We start from the raw sequence: 17,036 nt of genomic DNA, 5'->3' as shown, positions 1-17,036 counted from the left end.
CCTAAGTAAAGATAGTTTTAAAAGGTGTGTAAAGATCTGATCGTTAGAACGAACGTTACATCACAAAAAGCAACTATTGCGCCTGCGCATAAAAATGAGAAGTTTCACGGAGAAATAGTGAAATGCGCATGTCAAGCCTAGTACGAACGATCTTTTCCAACGATGTACTACTTTTGCAAACGATCGTCGTTGGTTAAAATCCGCCGAGACAGAACTTTCTTTTGTAGCGATTTGGCTCGTTCGTCGTTTGCCTTAATAGTCGGTGGTTAGTTTTTTGTAACGATCGTCGTTGGTAAAGATCGGGGAACGATCGTTACAAACGACTATAGTCGCATGTGTGTACGCACCTTTAGTGACGTGAGACAAGGATTGGGGTGGAAGTGCCTGAGGTCCGTGATATCAGGCAGGGTTTAGACTGTAAACTTCTGAGGTTGGTGATCTGAGGAGGAGAGGCCACCTCTCCCACATAAGGCGCCTCTAGGCACGTGCCTACACTGCCTTATGGAAAATGCAGTCCTGATTATATGGCACCACCACATCAACAGTCTCATACATTGCGGAATCACACTACATACAGGAACTCTATTAGAGGGACTTTTTTCTATTTTGCAAGAAGTTTCAAATCAGGATGATACAATTTATCGGCTAACTTGGAAGAAAAAGAGTAAGCTTTCAGATGATAAGCCTTCTTCAGACTTCTGGATGTATGAGTCTGAAGAAGGCTTATCAGCCAAAAGCTTACTCTTTTCATCCTGATTCATAACTTCTTGCTTTTACTGATGAACCAAACTAACTGTAATCTAAAAGTCCATTCAGCTGGAAAATTAAAGAAACAGTTAATTTACTACTGGAAAGTCAGTGCAGCTCACATGAGTCATCTTCATAAGATCTGCTTGACTTGTGAACAGTCCAATCTGCTGCTCACAATCTCCTCCACAACCAGGAGGCCATAGTCAGTGGCTCCAGGGTAAAAGTGAAAGTACATCATATTAACCTTTTCAGACACTTTTTTTTCTTAGTAGTTAAAGAGAACCAGAGATGAAGCACCCTCTTGTATTTTACCTTATAAATCAGTGGGAACATGACAGTAAACACCTAATCTGCCCTTTGTTTCATTGTTCTCTGTGTAATCTGACTGTTATCACATCTGATAAGAATCCCCGACTGAGAAGTCAGGCTGCTCCGTCTAGCTTTGCTACAGAAAGATTATAGCTAAGTCTGTCTTCTGTGATGTTATTTCAAGCCCAAGCCTGCCCCCTTGTGGCTTTGCTATAATGACTCAGCAATAATCATTCCCAGCAAAGCCAGATTTAATTGCTCAGTCTGGGATTCTTGTGACTGCTGTTAACAGACACTTTTAGCAGTGAGGACGAAACAGAGAGCATGGTAAGTGTTTTCTCTAATGTTCTTACTGATATACATGGTAAAATACACAAGGGTGCTTCCTCTCTGGTTCCCTTTAAAGAGACTCCGTAACAAAAATTGCATCCTGTTTTTTATCATCCTACAAGTTCCAAAAGCTATTCTAATGTGTTCTGGCTAACTGCAGCACTTTATACTATCACTGTCTCTGTAATAAATCAATGTATCTTTCCCCTGTCAGACTTGTCGGCCTGTGTCTGGAAGGCTGCCAAGTTCTTCAGTGTTGTGGTTCTGCTATGAACTCACCCTTCCTGGCCTCTCTATGCACACTGCCTGTGTGTTGTTTAGATTAGAGCAGCTTCTCTCTTCTCTCTTATCTTTTACAAGCTGGATAAATCGTCCTCTGAGCTGGCTGGGCTTTCACATACTGAGGAATTACAGACAAGGGCAAAGCTGTTTGCAGGAAGAAAAGAGCAGCCTGAAACTTCAGTGCATGAGAACAGGGGGAAAGAAACACACAATGATCTCTTGAGATTCATAAGGAATGCTGTATACAGTCTGCTTGTGTATGGATGTATTTTCTATGTGTGGACATACTGTACATCAACCTACTTCCTGTTTTGGTGGCCATTTTGTTTGTTTACTAACAAACTTTTTAAAACTGTTTTTAACCACTTTTAATGCGGCGAGGAGCGGCGAAATTGTGACAGAGGGTAATAGGAGATGTCCCCTAACGCACTGGTATGTTTACTTTTGAGCGATTTTAACAATACAGATTCTCTTTAATAGTAGTGTGGCAAATTTCTTGGAGAAGAGTGGATGTTTTGATCATAGTTTTGATTAAAGAACATCTGAGGTGAAAATAAACTGAAAAGAAAAACAATTGTATCTATCCTTCTCTTCCTAAAAATGACTTTTTTAGATATCCCCCAGTTTTATTTTATATTTAAATTTAGTTGTTAAGTTTTTACTATTTCATTGTCTCTGCTCAATGACACCATCACTGAAGTATGCTAGAGCTCAAATCTATGAAATATGGGCCCTTTTTATCTCTTTCCTGCTCTTAGAAGCCATTTATTGAAAGTAAAGTGTTTTATGACTGTAATTACTTATCAGTGAGGGTTATGCTATAGTCTGACCCAGTCCAACCCGGTCTCGACCCGGACAGAAACTGTCACTTGCATTGCCGATGTTTAACTCTTTCAGGCAGAGTAAGAAAAAAAGGAACACAGCATAGTTATTTGTGTGTTTGGCACTGTACATACACGCGTCTATCTCATCATGTCACATGTCACCTCGGTTGTCCTTTAAGCATAAGTACTCCTATGCTTTGATAGTCCTGTAGATACATCATGGTAATGCGTCGGGGGGATGGCATATGGTGTTTTTGTATGGAGGTGCAGATTCTTGCTCCAGCAGAGTCCGGTGACACAGCAGGTCCAGCAAACTCTGAGGATCAACCCCTCATCCCATCATTATTATCCCACAACAGAAACTGGCAGGACCGGCACTGAGCTCACCTAATTCTCCATCATGCCACACCAATCAGCACGGGCATTCATCACTACATCGGAATGCTGACTGAACCCTCCACTAAATGGAGCTAACAGGGCAGAAGGAAATGCTAAAAACAGGCTAAAGCGCCAGCTCGGACGAAAACACACAGCTTGCCAACTGGAGAGGGGAATAACACTGCAGCACGCTGGTCAACTGTAGCCTATGTTCCATCCAATACCTTATTGGGTGTATACATGCCCCATTCTCTGCCCACTCTCTGTTTGCTGTCTGGAGCAGTCCAAAGGCCCTTACAGGAAAACACAAACCAAAAAAACACAGACAGCACAGGAGCCCCATGTAGTGTACTGGTATTCAACTTCCCCAGATATTTGTAGATAAGTGTAATGAAAGAGGTACTCACACAATGTGCCCAGGGCAAATATAAGCTTGCCCCCCCCCCCCCTCTTCAGTATAGGTAAGCAGAGTCCCCTCCAGTATAGGTAGGCAGAATCTCTTCCCAGTATATAAAAGCAGAGTCCCCCCCAGTATAGGTAAGCATAGGTACCCCTCCCCCTTTTAGGTAGGCAGAGTTCCCCCCAGGTCCTCCAGCACCCAAGGCTGAGACACAAAAGTACGCCCCTCCATCCCTCCCACTCCAGCCGTCACACACTGATTGCTATTAGACCAAGAGCCACCCAGGAGCCCCCAACACCTTAATCTCTAGTTTTCTGGCTTGCACTCACTGCCAAGTATCCCCTTTTCTTATTTCTGTGTGCTTCTAACACAATAAGGGAATGATAGTTGAGTGAGTTGTGCGCCCCCTCCTACACTGCGCCCTGAGGCTGGAGCCTCTCTCGCCTCTGCCTCGGCCCTGCCCCCAGTATAGGTAGGCGTAGCTCCCCCAGTATATATAGGCAGAGCCCCCCCGAGTATAAGTAGGCAGAGTTCCCCCCAGTATAGAAAGGCAGAGCCCCCAAAGTATATGTAGGCAGAGTTCCCCCAGTATAGAGAGACAGAGCCCCCCCAAGAATAGGTAGGCAGAGTTCCCCAGTAAAGATAAGCTTAGCCCCCCGGTTGAAGGCAGAATCCCCCCCCCCCCCCCCAGTATATGGGCCCCTGCAGAAGTCAGGAACGCTGGGGAAACTGCCTCCTTTGCCTGTATGGCAGTTCTGGCCATATACTCACAAGTGCGGGTTGCAAGACCAACAACCACAGTATTAGGTAAGTGAGGAAAATGTCCTCACTTCCCTAGGTGGTGGGTCACTGTCCAAGAAAAAAGCAGTTGAGAGTTCCAGAGGACCTCAAAACTTGTACCCCCTAAGGAACAGGGGGTTGGGGGAAATATGGGGGTGGAGGAGGCCCTCCAATGACAACGGTGTATGTTTTAAAGAAATGTATTAAAATTAGGATAGGTAGTTCTTAAAAAAAAATATAGCTCTAAAAGAATGAATAGGTGAGTTTATTAGACACTTAAAAAGGACAACACTTTTTGTGGGTCTTCAGGTCCTGAGGAAACAGGCAGGGACCCGCAAAATGCGTTGTCTTTTTAAAGTGTTGAATAAAATCGTCTATTTATACTTTTAAATCTATATATATATATATATATATATATATGTTTTATGAGCTCCTACTTTAAAGAAATTTCTTTAAATGTGAAATTGGAGCAGTAATACACATTTCCTTCTGGAGGGGTGGAAATCCCAAGATATTAAGATATTAGTCCAGGCATCCTGTTATGTAGACAGAATGTGAGTCAGAGCGTAAAACTGAATAGTCAAGTTTGTGTTTTATACGTGCAACAGCACAATTTTATGATGTCCAAGCAAACTGGATTTCTGTCACAGGGTAATTACTGCGGGGTTACCATATCATTATTCCTGCAGAAGAAACGACTGAGGTTTCCTGCCACGTCCGCAAAGGCTTTCACAGGAATGTTCGAAGCAATGACCTCTCCTGTTAGAAAGGCCTTCTCTCACCAATCTTACATACAGTAACTTCCAAGCTTTCCTCACTTTTGTGTTGTGCACCACAGTGTAAGGACTTGGTAGTATCAGTTAGGTATATTACCTCCTGTCCTGGACCAAACCATTTGCATTTTCCAAAGCACAGCAGACATACGACATGAAGCAGACTGCAGCAAGGGAATGCCATGGGTTGCCTGATGGAGCAGAGTGGTCTGTACATGCAGATAGGCACCCAGTATAACAAGTTAGAACTCTTTACTGAAGAAAAACATGAAGAGATAAATCAAAAACAAACATCAGGAAATGCATAGAACGGAGGGGCACACAGAAAGAATACAGGAAATCACAATACCATAGAGATCTTCACATCATTCTACAGACAGTGACCTCTTATGGTTGCTTTACTATACTGCAGTTTAAAGTAATCCCGTTGACACTACCAACATTGCCTCATAATGTAACCAGGGATTAAGAGGCGTAACTACAAATCATTGGGCTGTGTAGCAAAATTATAATTATTATCATGGCCGGATTTCTGGCAAGGCCACATAGGCCATGGCCTAGGGCACCCGATAAACAAGGGGCGGCCTGCAGACAGTGGGCATTATTTGCAGGGCATTATTTGCAAGTATCCAAACAAATGAAAGGGGTCAGGATAACTGCACTATTAGTACCAGCTGGCATCTGCCTGTGCTGTGCTACAGGCAGCTGCAGTCCGTTAACCAAATGTTTGTGAACAGTGTGTGACTAGCAAAAAGCCAGACCTTGTCCAATGACTAGCAGCTGTAGGCAGTTACAGAAGGCAGGGTCTCACGTACTTGGTGTGGGGGATGAAAGGACCAGGGGCAGCACCAGCAAATAGTACAGAGTACAGAAGGCAGCGTCTCACAGTACCCATTTCTTAATTATTGATTGGCCAGCGCTGTTACCCTGGAGACAGCAGTGGGTACAGGACTCACTTTTACGTGTTGCTGAGCCCACCCAATGTCCAATTGTGAGTCACTTTTGACTATGTATGTGTGGTGGACGGCTCCCACCACGCCCATAACCTGTAGATCGCTTGATTGACCAGTTCCCCCGTGTGACATGATTGATTCACATCACGTTGCCATGGAGACCTCGGCACTAGCCGCAATAGTGGAAACCAGCGGCCCAAAATTTTTTGGGTGGGTGTGTGTGTGGAGAGAGGTGGTAGGATACAGTTTCGGTTGGGGCGGCTGGTAATAGTCGGCCTTGGGCGGTAAGAAGTACAAATCCGGCCCTGATTATTATTGATTTGTATAGCATTAGCATCTTCTGTACAGCAGAACACAAGGTACAACAATACAATATAAACCAGGCCTTCTCAACCAGGGTTTCTTGAGTCCTCTGCAGGGGTTCCTTGGCATTTTCCCCCATTGTAGGGAAAGTATGAAAGAGCACACTATAATAGGAGTTGCAAGAAGAAGCACTAAATTGTAGGTTAGAATAACAATATGCACATTAATTGGAAGCAATATATTAAGGAGACAATATAATGAGGGGCACTGTAATAGGGGGTAGTGAAATAAACAGCCACAACTATTTTTAAAGACCACGCTGCCAATCAAGCCCACATTGTACGCGGCTTACTGCGCAGGTGCAGAACTACTACTGTGCCTGTGCAGTAAGCCGTGTACAACGTGGGCTTGATTGACAGCAGCGGTTCGCACAGGCGCAGTAAGGACAACCTCGGGGTCGGCTTCTGCACCGTGTGGAGAGCCCGAGACGGTGGCGGAGAGCAGAGCGGTCAGCGTGGGACAGTCGGCTGCAAGGAGCTGGAGAAAGCCCCAGGTGAGTAAAGCTTTTTTTAAAAAAATTGCCTGATGATTCCTTTAAGGTTCACTTTAAAGCTGATGCAGGGATGCAGTACAGATTTTTCATAGGCAGGGAGGATATGTACACAGCATTGAGAGACAGGGGAAAGAGAGCCCGGGCTGATGCCCTCACATTCTAATAGGTTAAGGCAGGGGTGTCCAAACTTGTTAGGCCAAAGGCCATATGGCCATTCTTGAGAGTGCGAAGGGACTGAACTAGAGAAACTTGCTGATTGCCGTTAGGCACGCTATGCCTGTGACATTTTGTCAAATAAAGCATTTTCAACTACTACTGTACATCACCCCATTCAATACAAAGGTCCATCCTTCAGGTGTTTTTGGGGCCACACTTGTGGGTGTGAAGCTTATGATGTCCACACTTGTTTTATGACCCTTGCAGGATGCCATCCCCCCCCCCCTCTTCCCCAGGCTTTGAGGGTCACCAGGAGAGGCAAGGGAAAGGGTATGAACATTGGGGGATCACATAACATTTTTGCTGGGGGGCCCCGTAACTCGTAGTAACACCCCCGAGAATGATAAGGATAATAAGTCAAGCCCTTGTATACATGCTAGAGCTAGACCATCTTTGGCCAAGATGGAGATTTCGTGAGGGCCATATGAAATTACGGTACCCTTTTCTCCTGAGTTTTCTCCTAGGAGTTCATTTTTCATCTTCTATTTAAAGTTACTGTTCAGCATTTTGCAATTTAAAAAGTACCCAAATAGTAGGTTAAAATGTACATATAAAATAATTTTGAGTGGTTTCTCGCTTGCTGGTGGTTTAAAAGACATTTTATTGACAAGGTGTGACCATGTCAGCTAGGAGAAAACTGGAGAAAAAGTTAATTGCATGTGGGCCCTGGAGTGTAGCCTCATTTTTTGTCACATGTACTCTAATGGAAAGTGTATTTAGCAGGGGCGTAGTAATAGGGGGTGCAGAGGTTGCGACCGCATTGGGGCCCTTGGGCCAGAGGGGCCCCAAGGGGTCTTCCCTCAACTACAGTATTAGCTCTCTATTGGTCCTGTGCTCCTAATTATCACTTCTATAGATGCTTTGAATAATGGTAATCATTAACAAACTGTCCCCCATCCCCTTCTTGCACCTCTGACACTGTAGTTGCCATTGGCAGGTTTTGGTGCACTGTAGCGATTGTTATGTATATGTCTAGAGTGCTTAGGGGGCCCCAATGTAAAACTTGCATCGGGGCCCATAGCTCCTTAGCTACGCCACTGGTATTTCGCGAATAAATTCTGATGTATAGATTGTCAGACTAGATCTTTCCTAACAGGATGTGGACTGTGTGTAGGAAGCCATCGTTTAGATGTGCTGGGACAAATGGCATCCTCTGTATAGAAACACTGCACATCAGCAGTACCATCCTTGTAACTGATCTGTTTTATCAGCATCTGAACAGCCAGAAGAGAGATTCTATCACTTAACACATAATGGGCTTGATTCATCAAGCTGCACTGCTAAAGCAGCGCAGCCTAATGAGCTGTAGTGCGCACTATGCACGCCTTACATAGCAACGCTTCCTTAGTTACGCACATAGCTTCCTTAGCAATGCGCGTAACATTAACTGTGGGTAGTACTGCTCCTGTGAAGTATCCCTGCCACGATACTTCACTCGCAGCCGCTACTGTGTTAACTTACATTGTTATGTTAAGTATGTAAATTAACACAGTAGAGGCCATGAGAGAAGTATCGCGGCGGGGAAAATTCACAGGAGCAGGACTACCTGCAGTTGTTACGCGCGTTGCTAAGGAAGCAATGTGCGTAACTAAGGAAGGCACGCTCCTTACATGGCAGTGAGATCTCCTCTGGGTTTACATCCCTTGGGTTACAATCGCACATCATATCATGTGATCGGACTTAGAAGAGGATGCTGGGAGTGCAGTGCCGCCGGTGGAGGAGAGGAGAAGCCGATCTAGCCATTGTTCTCCGCTTTACTCCTCCTTCCACTCCCATCATGCACCATGACGTTGCCTCTTCTCCAGCTCCATAGCAACAGAAAGCATCGCTACCCCTGCACAGAACTCGGCTCTGAAGAGTGCATACAAACATGCAATTTTGATTGGTCAATCACTTACCAATTTTACCAACTCAATGTAGCATGAGGGCCAACAGACTGTAAATACTATGAACAGATTGTGTAGGTAAGTTCTCATACCATATGGAAGTGGTAAAATTGGCGAATAATTGGCCAATAAAAATTGGATGTGAGTACCAGGCTTAAGTGATTGAATCCCAATCCTTGTGGGTGACATTATTTGATTGTGTGTATGCATCATAAGACCTTGTAGATATGAGGCAATCTTGAGGCCGGTTTCACACCTATTACTAAAAATCTAATTATTACTGAAAACTAAAGTGTACAAAAGTGTACCAATTAATAAATATATTCGCACTGCTCAGTTCCTGTTCTGTTGTATAGTGGGGAAGTGGGATAGGAAGAAGGATAAGAAGGAGGCGGAGCCAGCTAGCAGGATAGAAGGCGGATCCATTAGGAGGTGGAGCCTGCTCCATTCTGCTGCAGGAATTTAAATGTAAGTTAAAGGACCACTCCAGCGAAAAAAGTAAGCAGTTAAAATCTGACAGAACCGACAGGTTTTTGGCTTGTTCATCTCCTCATGGGGGATTCTCAGGGTTATCTTTGTTTTCCTGCAGGGCAGTTTAACTGTCAAAATAATAGGATACCTTCCAGCTTTACTACACACTTGCCCACTATTTTGTCAGTTAGACTTAGCAACTGACATTTAGGAAATGCTTGTAAAAAGTAAACTAATAAAACCCTGAGAATTCCCCATTAAGAGATGGACTAGTCCAAAACCTGTCGGTTCTGTAAGATTTTAACTGCTTACTTTTTTGGCTGGAGTGTTCCTTTAATGAACCAACAGCCATAAGTCATTAGTGATCTAGCAGAATGGACCACTATCAACTTTCTCAATAACATCAGGTGGGCTTCTGTACACATTCTAGATTTTCTGCTAAGATGACTACGAACGATCGGTGCAGATGAAAAAAATATAAATTGTGTGTAAAACTTGAGTCACACCTTGCTTAAAAAGTTAGTCAAGCATCTCTAATAAACACCTCTAACATCATCACACCTCCTACAACTTCAGATCAACAGGACCTAATTCCTTGGTCACCCCCAGAATTCACCTCAAAACCTTTGGAGCAAGACACTTCTGTCATGCTGCCCCTACACTTTGGAACTTCTTGCCACACATAATCAAGACAGCTCCATCCCTTCAGGTATTTAAGCCCATACTGTAAAGCCACCTGAAAAGTCTGCCATTTATGAAAACATAACTTTTTCCTCTGTAGCACATTCCAGGCTATAGGAGAAAAGTGCTAAACACTTGTTATTGTTAAAGGACGTTCCCTCTTGAGCGCATCAGGAAACATGTGTTGCCGTGCAATGCATGGCACTTGTGTTCCTATGTGATTGCCCTAGATGTGGTTGTGATTTTGGTTTAATTCAATGAATGGGAATTTGTAGTGCGGTTGCGTATTTTCATCAAGAGGTACAGACTAACCAGCAAGCTCATGGTGAATCAGGAGTGAACTCCTAGGAGTGTGTAAGGGGCTACAATGGTCCAAAAAGACCTCTTACTAGAATGCTATGGAAAACAAACGTTTGCTTTCTTAAAACAGAAGGTATTTGCAATAATTCAGGCTGAAGTGAGCTCCGAGGTGTCTCCCACAATGCACCACTGCTGAATATATGCAAATTATCCATTGTTGTCCTTGGAAGCTAAACGCACCTCCAGATCCGCTGGAATGCAATGATGTGTCAGCTTTATATTTTGTACAGAGCCGTATTTTCACCAGAAACCATGTGTTGTGATTCTGTTTTGAACTGACTGCGTAGCCATTCTTGTGGTAGAAACAGACTGTGGCATTTTGGGGAATGTCCCGTTAATATTGCACTTTACATTTCAGATATATGGAGGGCCAGAACTGTCCTCGCCAAGGCTGGCTCAGCTGTGCACCCCTCGGGCCCCAGAAAATCCCCTGCAGGTGTCCAGCACAGGGAACATGGTCACCGTCCGATTCAAGACTAACGCCTACGTCAGCGGCAGGGGGTTCAATGCTACATGGCTGGAAGTCCCTGGAGGTGGGTAGAGTTATAGGATTTCTAACCGTAAGTGCAGTTTATTGTATTTTTTGGACTATAAGACTCAATTTTTCTCCCCAAAAGTGGGGGGAAATGTCTCTGCGTCTTATAGTGCAGTTACAGGGAGTTCCTGACTTGTGAACACCGGCCAATACAAACCTCCAACCTACCGCAATGTCGGGGACTTCCTGTACTGTGTCCATGCAGAGGAGGACACAGGGGGGACAAACGGGGGGCACAAAGGGGCATAGAGGAGGCTAGAGGCGGACATATGGGGGACAGAGGAGGACAGAGAGGGAAACAAGGAGGACACAGGAGGATACTTGGGGACAGAGGAGGACCCAGGGAGACACAGGAGGTACAAGGGGCAGGAGGTACAAAGGGGGCATAATCCACAAGATGCCCCTTCATCATGGATGCACCAGGTTTAGTACAGTATATATATTTTCCCTGGTTTTTGTCCTCTAAACTTAGGTGCGTCTTATGGTCAGGAGCCTCTTATAGTCCGAAAAATATGGTATTTAGTATGTGCAGTATATATGTAGTATGTGCAGTATATATGTAGTATGTGCAGTATATATGTAGTATGTGCAGTATATATGTAGTATGTGCAGAATATATGTAGTATGTACAGTACATATTTATGTACCTAGCGAATCTTACAGACTTAACAGAGCAATTCCTATCATTCTCCAGGTTGTGGTGGGGTATTACAAGCTCATAGTGGGGAGGTCCACTCTCCTAATTACCCCAGGCCATATGCCGAGAACACGGAATGTTCCTGGCTGATTCGGGTGGACCCTGGACATAGAGTGTTACTCAATTTTACCGACTTCGACATCGAAGGACACCCTTCCTGTATCTATGACAACGTCACCGTAAGTTTATATCTTTGTTTTTCTGTAGGGGAGAAAAAATAATAGTTCTGTAAAGTGGCAAATAAACAGTCCCTGAGTCAGTGTTATATGTGGTAAACTTTCAGAAATACCTTATGTGCTGTAGGAGTGCAGGGTGCCTTGTTAGCTGTTGGGATGCTTTGTTTTCCAATGTTTTATCTCTTCGTTTAACAGATACGTAGTTTTAAAATACACGGGACCCCATCCAATTCACTTTTTTTCTCCTAGGAGGTCATTTCTGTTTAAAATAACTTTTCAGCACTCTGCAAGTGAAAAAGTACCAAAAAGTAGGTAAAAAAGTATGGCCCAAATTATTCTAAGTATTTTCTTGCTTGCTGGTGGCTTAAAAGGCATTTTATTGATAAAATGTAAAAATATCGCCTAGAAGAACTATGGAGCTATGGAGAAAAAGTGAATTGGATAGGACACAATTCAGTCAATCTGCACTCATAATTCACTCCCCTTAAAATCTTAAAGCGGGATTAAACTCTTGACATCATATTCAATAAAAATGTGTTTTCCTCCTTTCTGTTACCCATACAGTTATCATATTTGGTTTTGTACACAAGTATTTCCATCCGTTTACAAATTACAACTTTATCTGCTCATAAAGCCGCCACTGCATTGTATTGCATAGCTGCTATATTTATATATTATAATGTATCTAGTAAGATCTAGTAAGATGTCTCCATTTCACCTTCTACCATGCAGCTGAACTGAAGAGTCAGGAATGTTTACTAATTGTGGCTGATAAGGAAACATAAACAAGATAATGTAATCACTTCCTCAGCTTTGGCTTCAGATATAAGCTTCCCAGTGAAGAAGAAAGTGCTGTGTTTAACTTTTTGAGTGCTGTTCTGCTACCAATTTAATTTCTAGTAGTAGGTTTTATGCTGTAATTAATCTTATAGAGCAAAGAACAAAATGCAGAGTTTCATACCACTTTAAAGTCTCTTTAGTTATAAATCCGCTTCTTTTTTCTATAGTACATTATTATTCATCTATGTTCTCTTTGTATCCCAACATTATGATCATTTTGTATGAGTGTCCTGCCTGACATCACTTTACAGCTGTGCTCCTTTGGTCAGAGGAATGCACTTTTGAACTTTGCTGAGATTATAAATTAGCAATTTTGGGGCACTAAAATTGAGTTAAGATCCATTTACTTATTTCAGATGTACAGGAAAGGCGCAGAACTCAGGCAACCGTTGGTCTCAAGTACCCAGCATGCCTGAGGGGGATTTGCAGGGCATTGTAGGGCAGAAAGTACTTAGGAGCCTCCATGCGCCATCTTCTACCCTCCCTGCAGCTCCCTTCAGCTTTTCGGTGTCCATGCACGGCTCCTGGCCTGTCACGTGACCCAATGCGGGTCAGGTGACACACCAGGAACCATACACAGATAATGCCAGAAAGCCGCTAGGAGCTACAGGAAGGGTAGAGGACGGCGCCTGGAGGATTGGTAAGTGTTTTCTTTTGCACTGGAGGGGGGGGGGGGGGGATTTTGTGCTCTTTCGGCAAGCACACGTATCTAGAACCAGGCAATCCCCATCTGTGCCGGATACAGGGAAAGTTTGCTGTAGTTAATATGCCTTATGCAGTGGGGCAAAGCAGTCCATTAGGGCGCCTGCCTCAGCAGCCACGTAATACACCGATATGTAAATTGCGGCTATACATCACCGAGGTGGGGCGTTAGATGCCCGATAGTAACGGCTTCAGTACTTAACAAAGTGCTCACAGTAAATACTAGTCTGTCATAAATTAGTGGCCAAAGGGCTAGCACTTGGGCGCCAGCCCAAGCATTAGGAGAGAGGGTTAGTATGAGAATGTACGCAGGGTAAGTCAGTAGGAAAATATCGGTAAGAAGAGTTTACCAATCTTTTTATTGTATCAAAACCACACGGAACCAAACTCACCAGGTGACACTGATAAGTGTACTCCAGTGGGGGGAGTAAGCAGAGGTAGACATATATACGGGAAGCTTCCCATACAGCTTAAAGAGGAAGCATTGTGCTTCTTTGTAATCAGTAGCCGATACCCCCTTTTCCACTGGAAATCTTTCCCTTTTCTCAAATAGAGCATCAGGGGGGTCTGCGTGGCTGATATTATGGTGAAACCCCTCCCACAGTGTGATGTCATGACCATGGTACTGACAGTTTCCTTTCTGTGAACCTCGTTGCATTTTGGGAAATAACAGCTTTTTCCAACTGCCATGCAAGCAGTATCTCCCTCTGTGCATAGAATTTTCAGTAAATGAACATCCTTCTGTATAGATCACCTGTCAGAACTGTTGGCGCTTAGTGTTTCATACACACTGATAGACACCCGGTATAGCAACTTAGAATTCTTTACTGAAGGAAAACATGCAGAGATATATCATACATCACCGTCAGGTAATGCAGCTTACTTAAAACAGAGAATAAAGTGTGAATACAGGAAATAACAATACCATTAACCTCCTTGTGACTGCCTAACGCCAATTGGCGGTCGCAAGGTGGGTCCCCCAGGGGAGTGGTTTTTAGATGGCTGCTAGGAGACTGTTAGACGGTGAAATCGCTGTTTATTTACATTGTACAGCGCTACAGCATCACTGTACTGGGGACAGCCGTGTCACTGACCTGTGGTCCTGGAGTGGTTAAGATTTCCATTGCATTTTCACACAGTGACATCTTGTGGTTGTTTTACTACACTGCAGTTCAAGGCAACTATGTTGTTAAACCTCTAACAATAACTAAAGATGTCACCACCAGTGATTCATGTCAGAATGTAAATCAGGGAGAGGAAAGACTTTACAATGGGCAAACACTGACTAAATCATCTATAAATTATTATTGTAAAAAATAAGCAATTTTATTCATAATGACATTTTCACTACAGTTCCTCTTTAAAGGACCACTATTGCAAAAAATTGTAAAATGTAAAATACATGTAAACATATGCAATTAAAAAGTATGTTTCTTCCGGAGTAAAATGAACCATAAATTACTGTTCTCCTATGTTGCTGTCACTTACAGTAGGTAGTAGAAATCTGACAAAACCGGACTAGTCCATCTCTTCATGGGTGATTCATTCTTAGCAAGGATTTTAATAAAGACATTCCCTCAAAATGTATACATGGATGCTGGCCAGCCTCCCTGTTCGCTGCACAGTTTTTTTTTAGCAGTTGGACGGTGCAACTGCCATTCACTAAGTGCTTTTGAGAATATACAAAACCCTGAGAATCCCCCATGAGGAGATAGGCTAGTCTAAAACCTGTCGGTTCTCTCAGATTTCTTCTACCTACTGTAAGTGACAGCAACATAGGAGAAAAGCAATTTATGGCTCATTTTACTCTGGAAGAAACATATTTCTTATTTGTATGTATTTTATGATTTTCACGATAGTGCTTCTTTAAATCTCTTTGTCTTGAATATCCAGGCCTGTCTGTTTTCTACACAAGTACGTAGAGTTCCATCTGGCTGCTAACTGGTGATTAACTGCAGTGTGATAGGCTGGACTTGCCCTGACCTGTCCAGTCAAACGCATCATTCTGCAGACAGCTCTGAGGCCTTTTCTCCGCTTGTGTGCAAATTCAGAGACAGCCAGGGATAACAAAGACATGCCAGAGTGAAATCAAATTAATCACCAAAGCTTTGATATGAGCCTCCATTAAGAAGGCCCGGACAATGGTTCCTTTGAAGAGCTGCAGCCGCTCAGTGGCAGCCATAGGCACAGAGAGAATGGACAATGTGCTGTGGCTTCTCTGAATATCAATATGATATTGTTTTCCATAAGAAGAGGCATATTATTATGTGCTGTGCAGAAAGAATGTGTTATGTTCTGTGTGACAGAAATGTTACCACGAGAGGAAACACTTCTGCTGCAGTTCAGTCAGGATAGAGCACAGCGTAACCATGAATGACCCATACAACAGCCAAGCCCCTCCCCGAGGTCTGAGGAGAAGGGTCAATAGATCTCAACCTACGCACACACGCTGGTGTGAAATCAGCCATGGCTGAGGATCAAGACCGCCTTGGCTGGCAATCTTGATTTTTATTCAATTATTTTATTTATTAATTTATTCAAGTATTTATATAGCGCCGACATATTACGCAGCGCTGTACAGAGTTTATTGTCTTGTCCCTAACTGTAGTAGGAAGTGTGTGTGTGCAAATGAGGGGATTCGTTTTAGACACTAGGTAGGTAGTGTGTGGGGTGGGGGGGTTAGTTGTAGGCATTAGGTAGGTAGTGTGGGTGGGGGTGGTAGTTTTAGACACTAGGTAGCTAATGTGTGCGGGTGGGAGGGTGTGTGTGTGTGTGTTGTATGCATTAGGTAGGTAGTGTGTGGGTGGGTGGGGGGGGGCAGTTAGTTTTAGGCACTAGGTAGGTAGTGTGTGTGGATTGGGGGTTAGTTTTAGGCATTAGGTAGGTAGTGTGTGTGGGTGGGGGGTTAGTTTTAGGCAGAAAATGAACGCAATTTGGGCCACATTTCAGAAGAAAATGAACGCAATTTGGGCCACATTTCAGCAGAAAATACATGCAATTTGCGCCACATTTCAGCAAAAAAAAATAATTTATTCACCTGACAGAAGTCTCCTCTCCTGGCCGGCCTCTAGTGTGCAGCTCCCTGGACCATCTTGCTCCTGCATATCTCCCGCGCTGACAGGCAGAGTGCAGGGCTACGGGAAGATGGCGCCCGAAGCCCTGTAGTGGAGACACAAATAGTCTCCAGTACAGGACTTCGGACGCCATCTTCCCGTAGCCCTGCTCTGCCTGCCGGAAGACTATGGAGGCTGGAGCGGGGCTGCTGGCTATGAACTGGCGCAGCTTCTAGTAGACGCCGCATGCCAGTTCATGCAATCGTACGGTGGCCAGAGTCCCGAGGCCAGGACGTCCCGCGGCTAAAAGCGGGACGTTTCCCGGGACCTCATGCAACCTGGGACATCTATATTTTACACTATTGTAGTTAAATATCGGTATTTAATCATGATATTTTACTTTCCGCCCTAACTACGCGCCCAAATTTCCAGGCGTCTTTAATGTACGTACGCTTTGTTAACATTATACAGATAACCTCAGGAGGTGAGATTTGCATTCGGCTATTCAGCCTGTCCCTGTATCCTGTGAGCTCTCGTGCATCTCTGATCTGTATGGAAAGGCGTGTACGATCTGTGCAATGCACTCCAGATGTGATATAGACAGCCAAGGAAATGCTCTATGTGTGATTGTTCTGCCTCCTTTATTGGGGGAGATTTCCAGCCATTATCTTATCTGTGTTTGTTTTATGGGCTCTGCAATTTCCTGTCAGAGACTCTTCCTTTATGACTAATAAATCATATGGATACCATACACAAACAAACACACTGCACATCCACTTCATTC

At 43.9% G+C, this 17,036-nt stretch overlaps 1 protein-coding gene across 1 annotated transcript in view; it reads left to right on the top strand.

Annotated features, from left to right (window-relative positions):
- Positions 1–17,036, top strand: part of CUBN (cubilin) — a 298,563-nt gene that overhangs the window by 150,442 nt on the left and 131,085 nt on the right. Inside the window, exons 30-31 of the mRNA XM_068238249.1 lie at positions 10,608–10,782; positions 11,479–11,660. Coding sequence (XP_068094350.1) covers positions 10,608–10,782; positions 11,479–11,660 — 357 coding nt within the window. The remainder of the gene's footprint in view (positions 1–10,607; positions 10,783–11,478; positions 11,661–17,036) is intronic.

The sequence above is a fragment of the Hyperolius riggenbachi genome, chromosome 5, assembly GCF_040937935.1.
Source record: "Hyperolius riggenbachi isolate aHypRig1 chromosome 5, aHypRig1.pri, whole genome shotgun sequence".
In the NCBI taxonomy this organism is placed as follows: domain Eukaryota; kingdom Metazoa; phylum Chordata; class Amphibia; order Anura; family Hyperoliidae; genus Hyperolius; species Hyperolius riggenbachi.
This window is presented reverse-complemented; position numbering and strand designations above follow the sequence as displayed.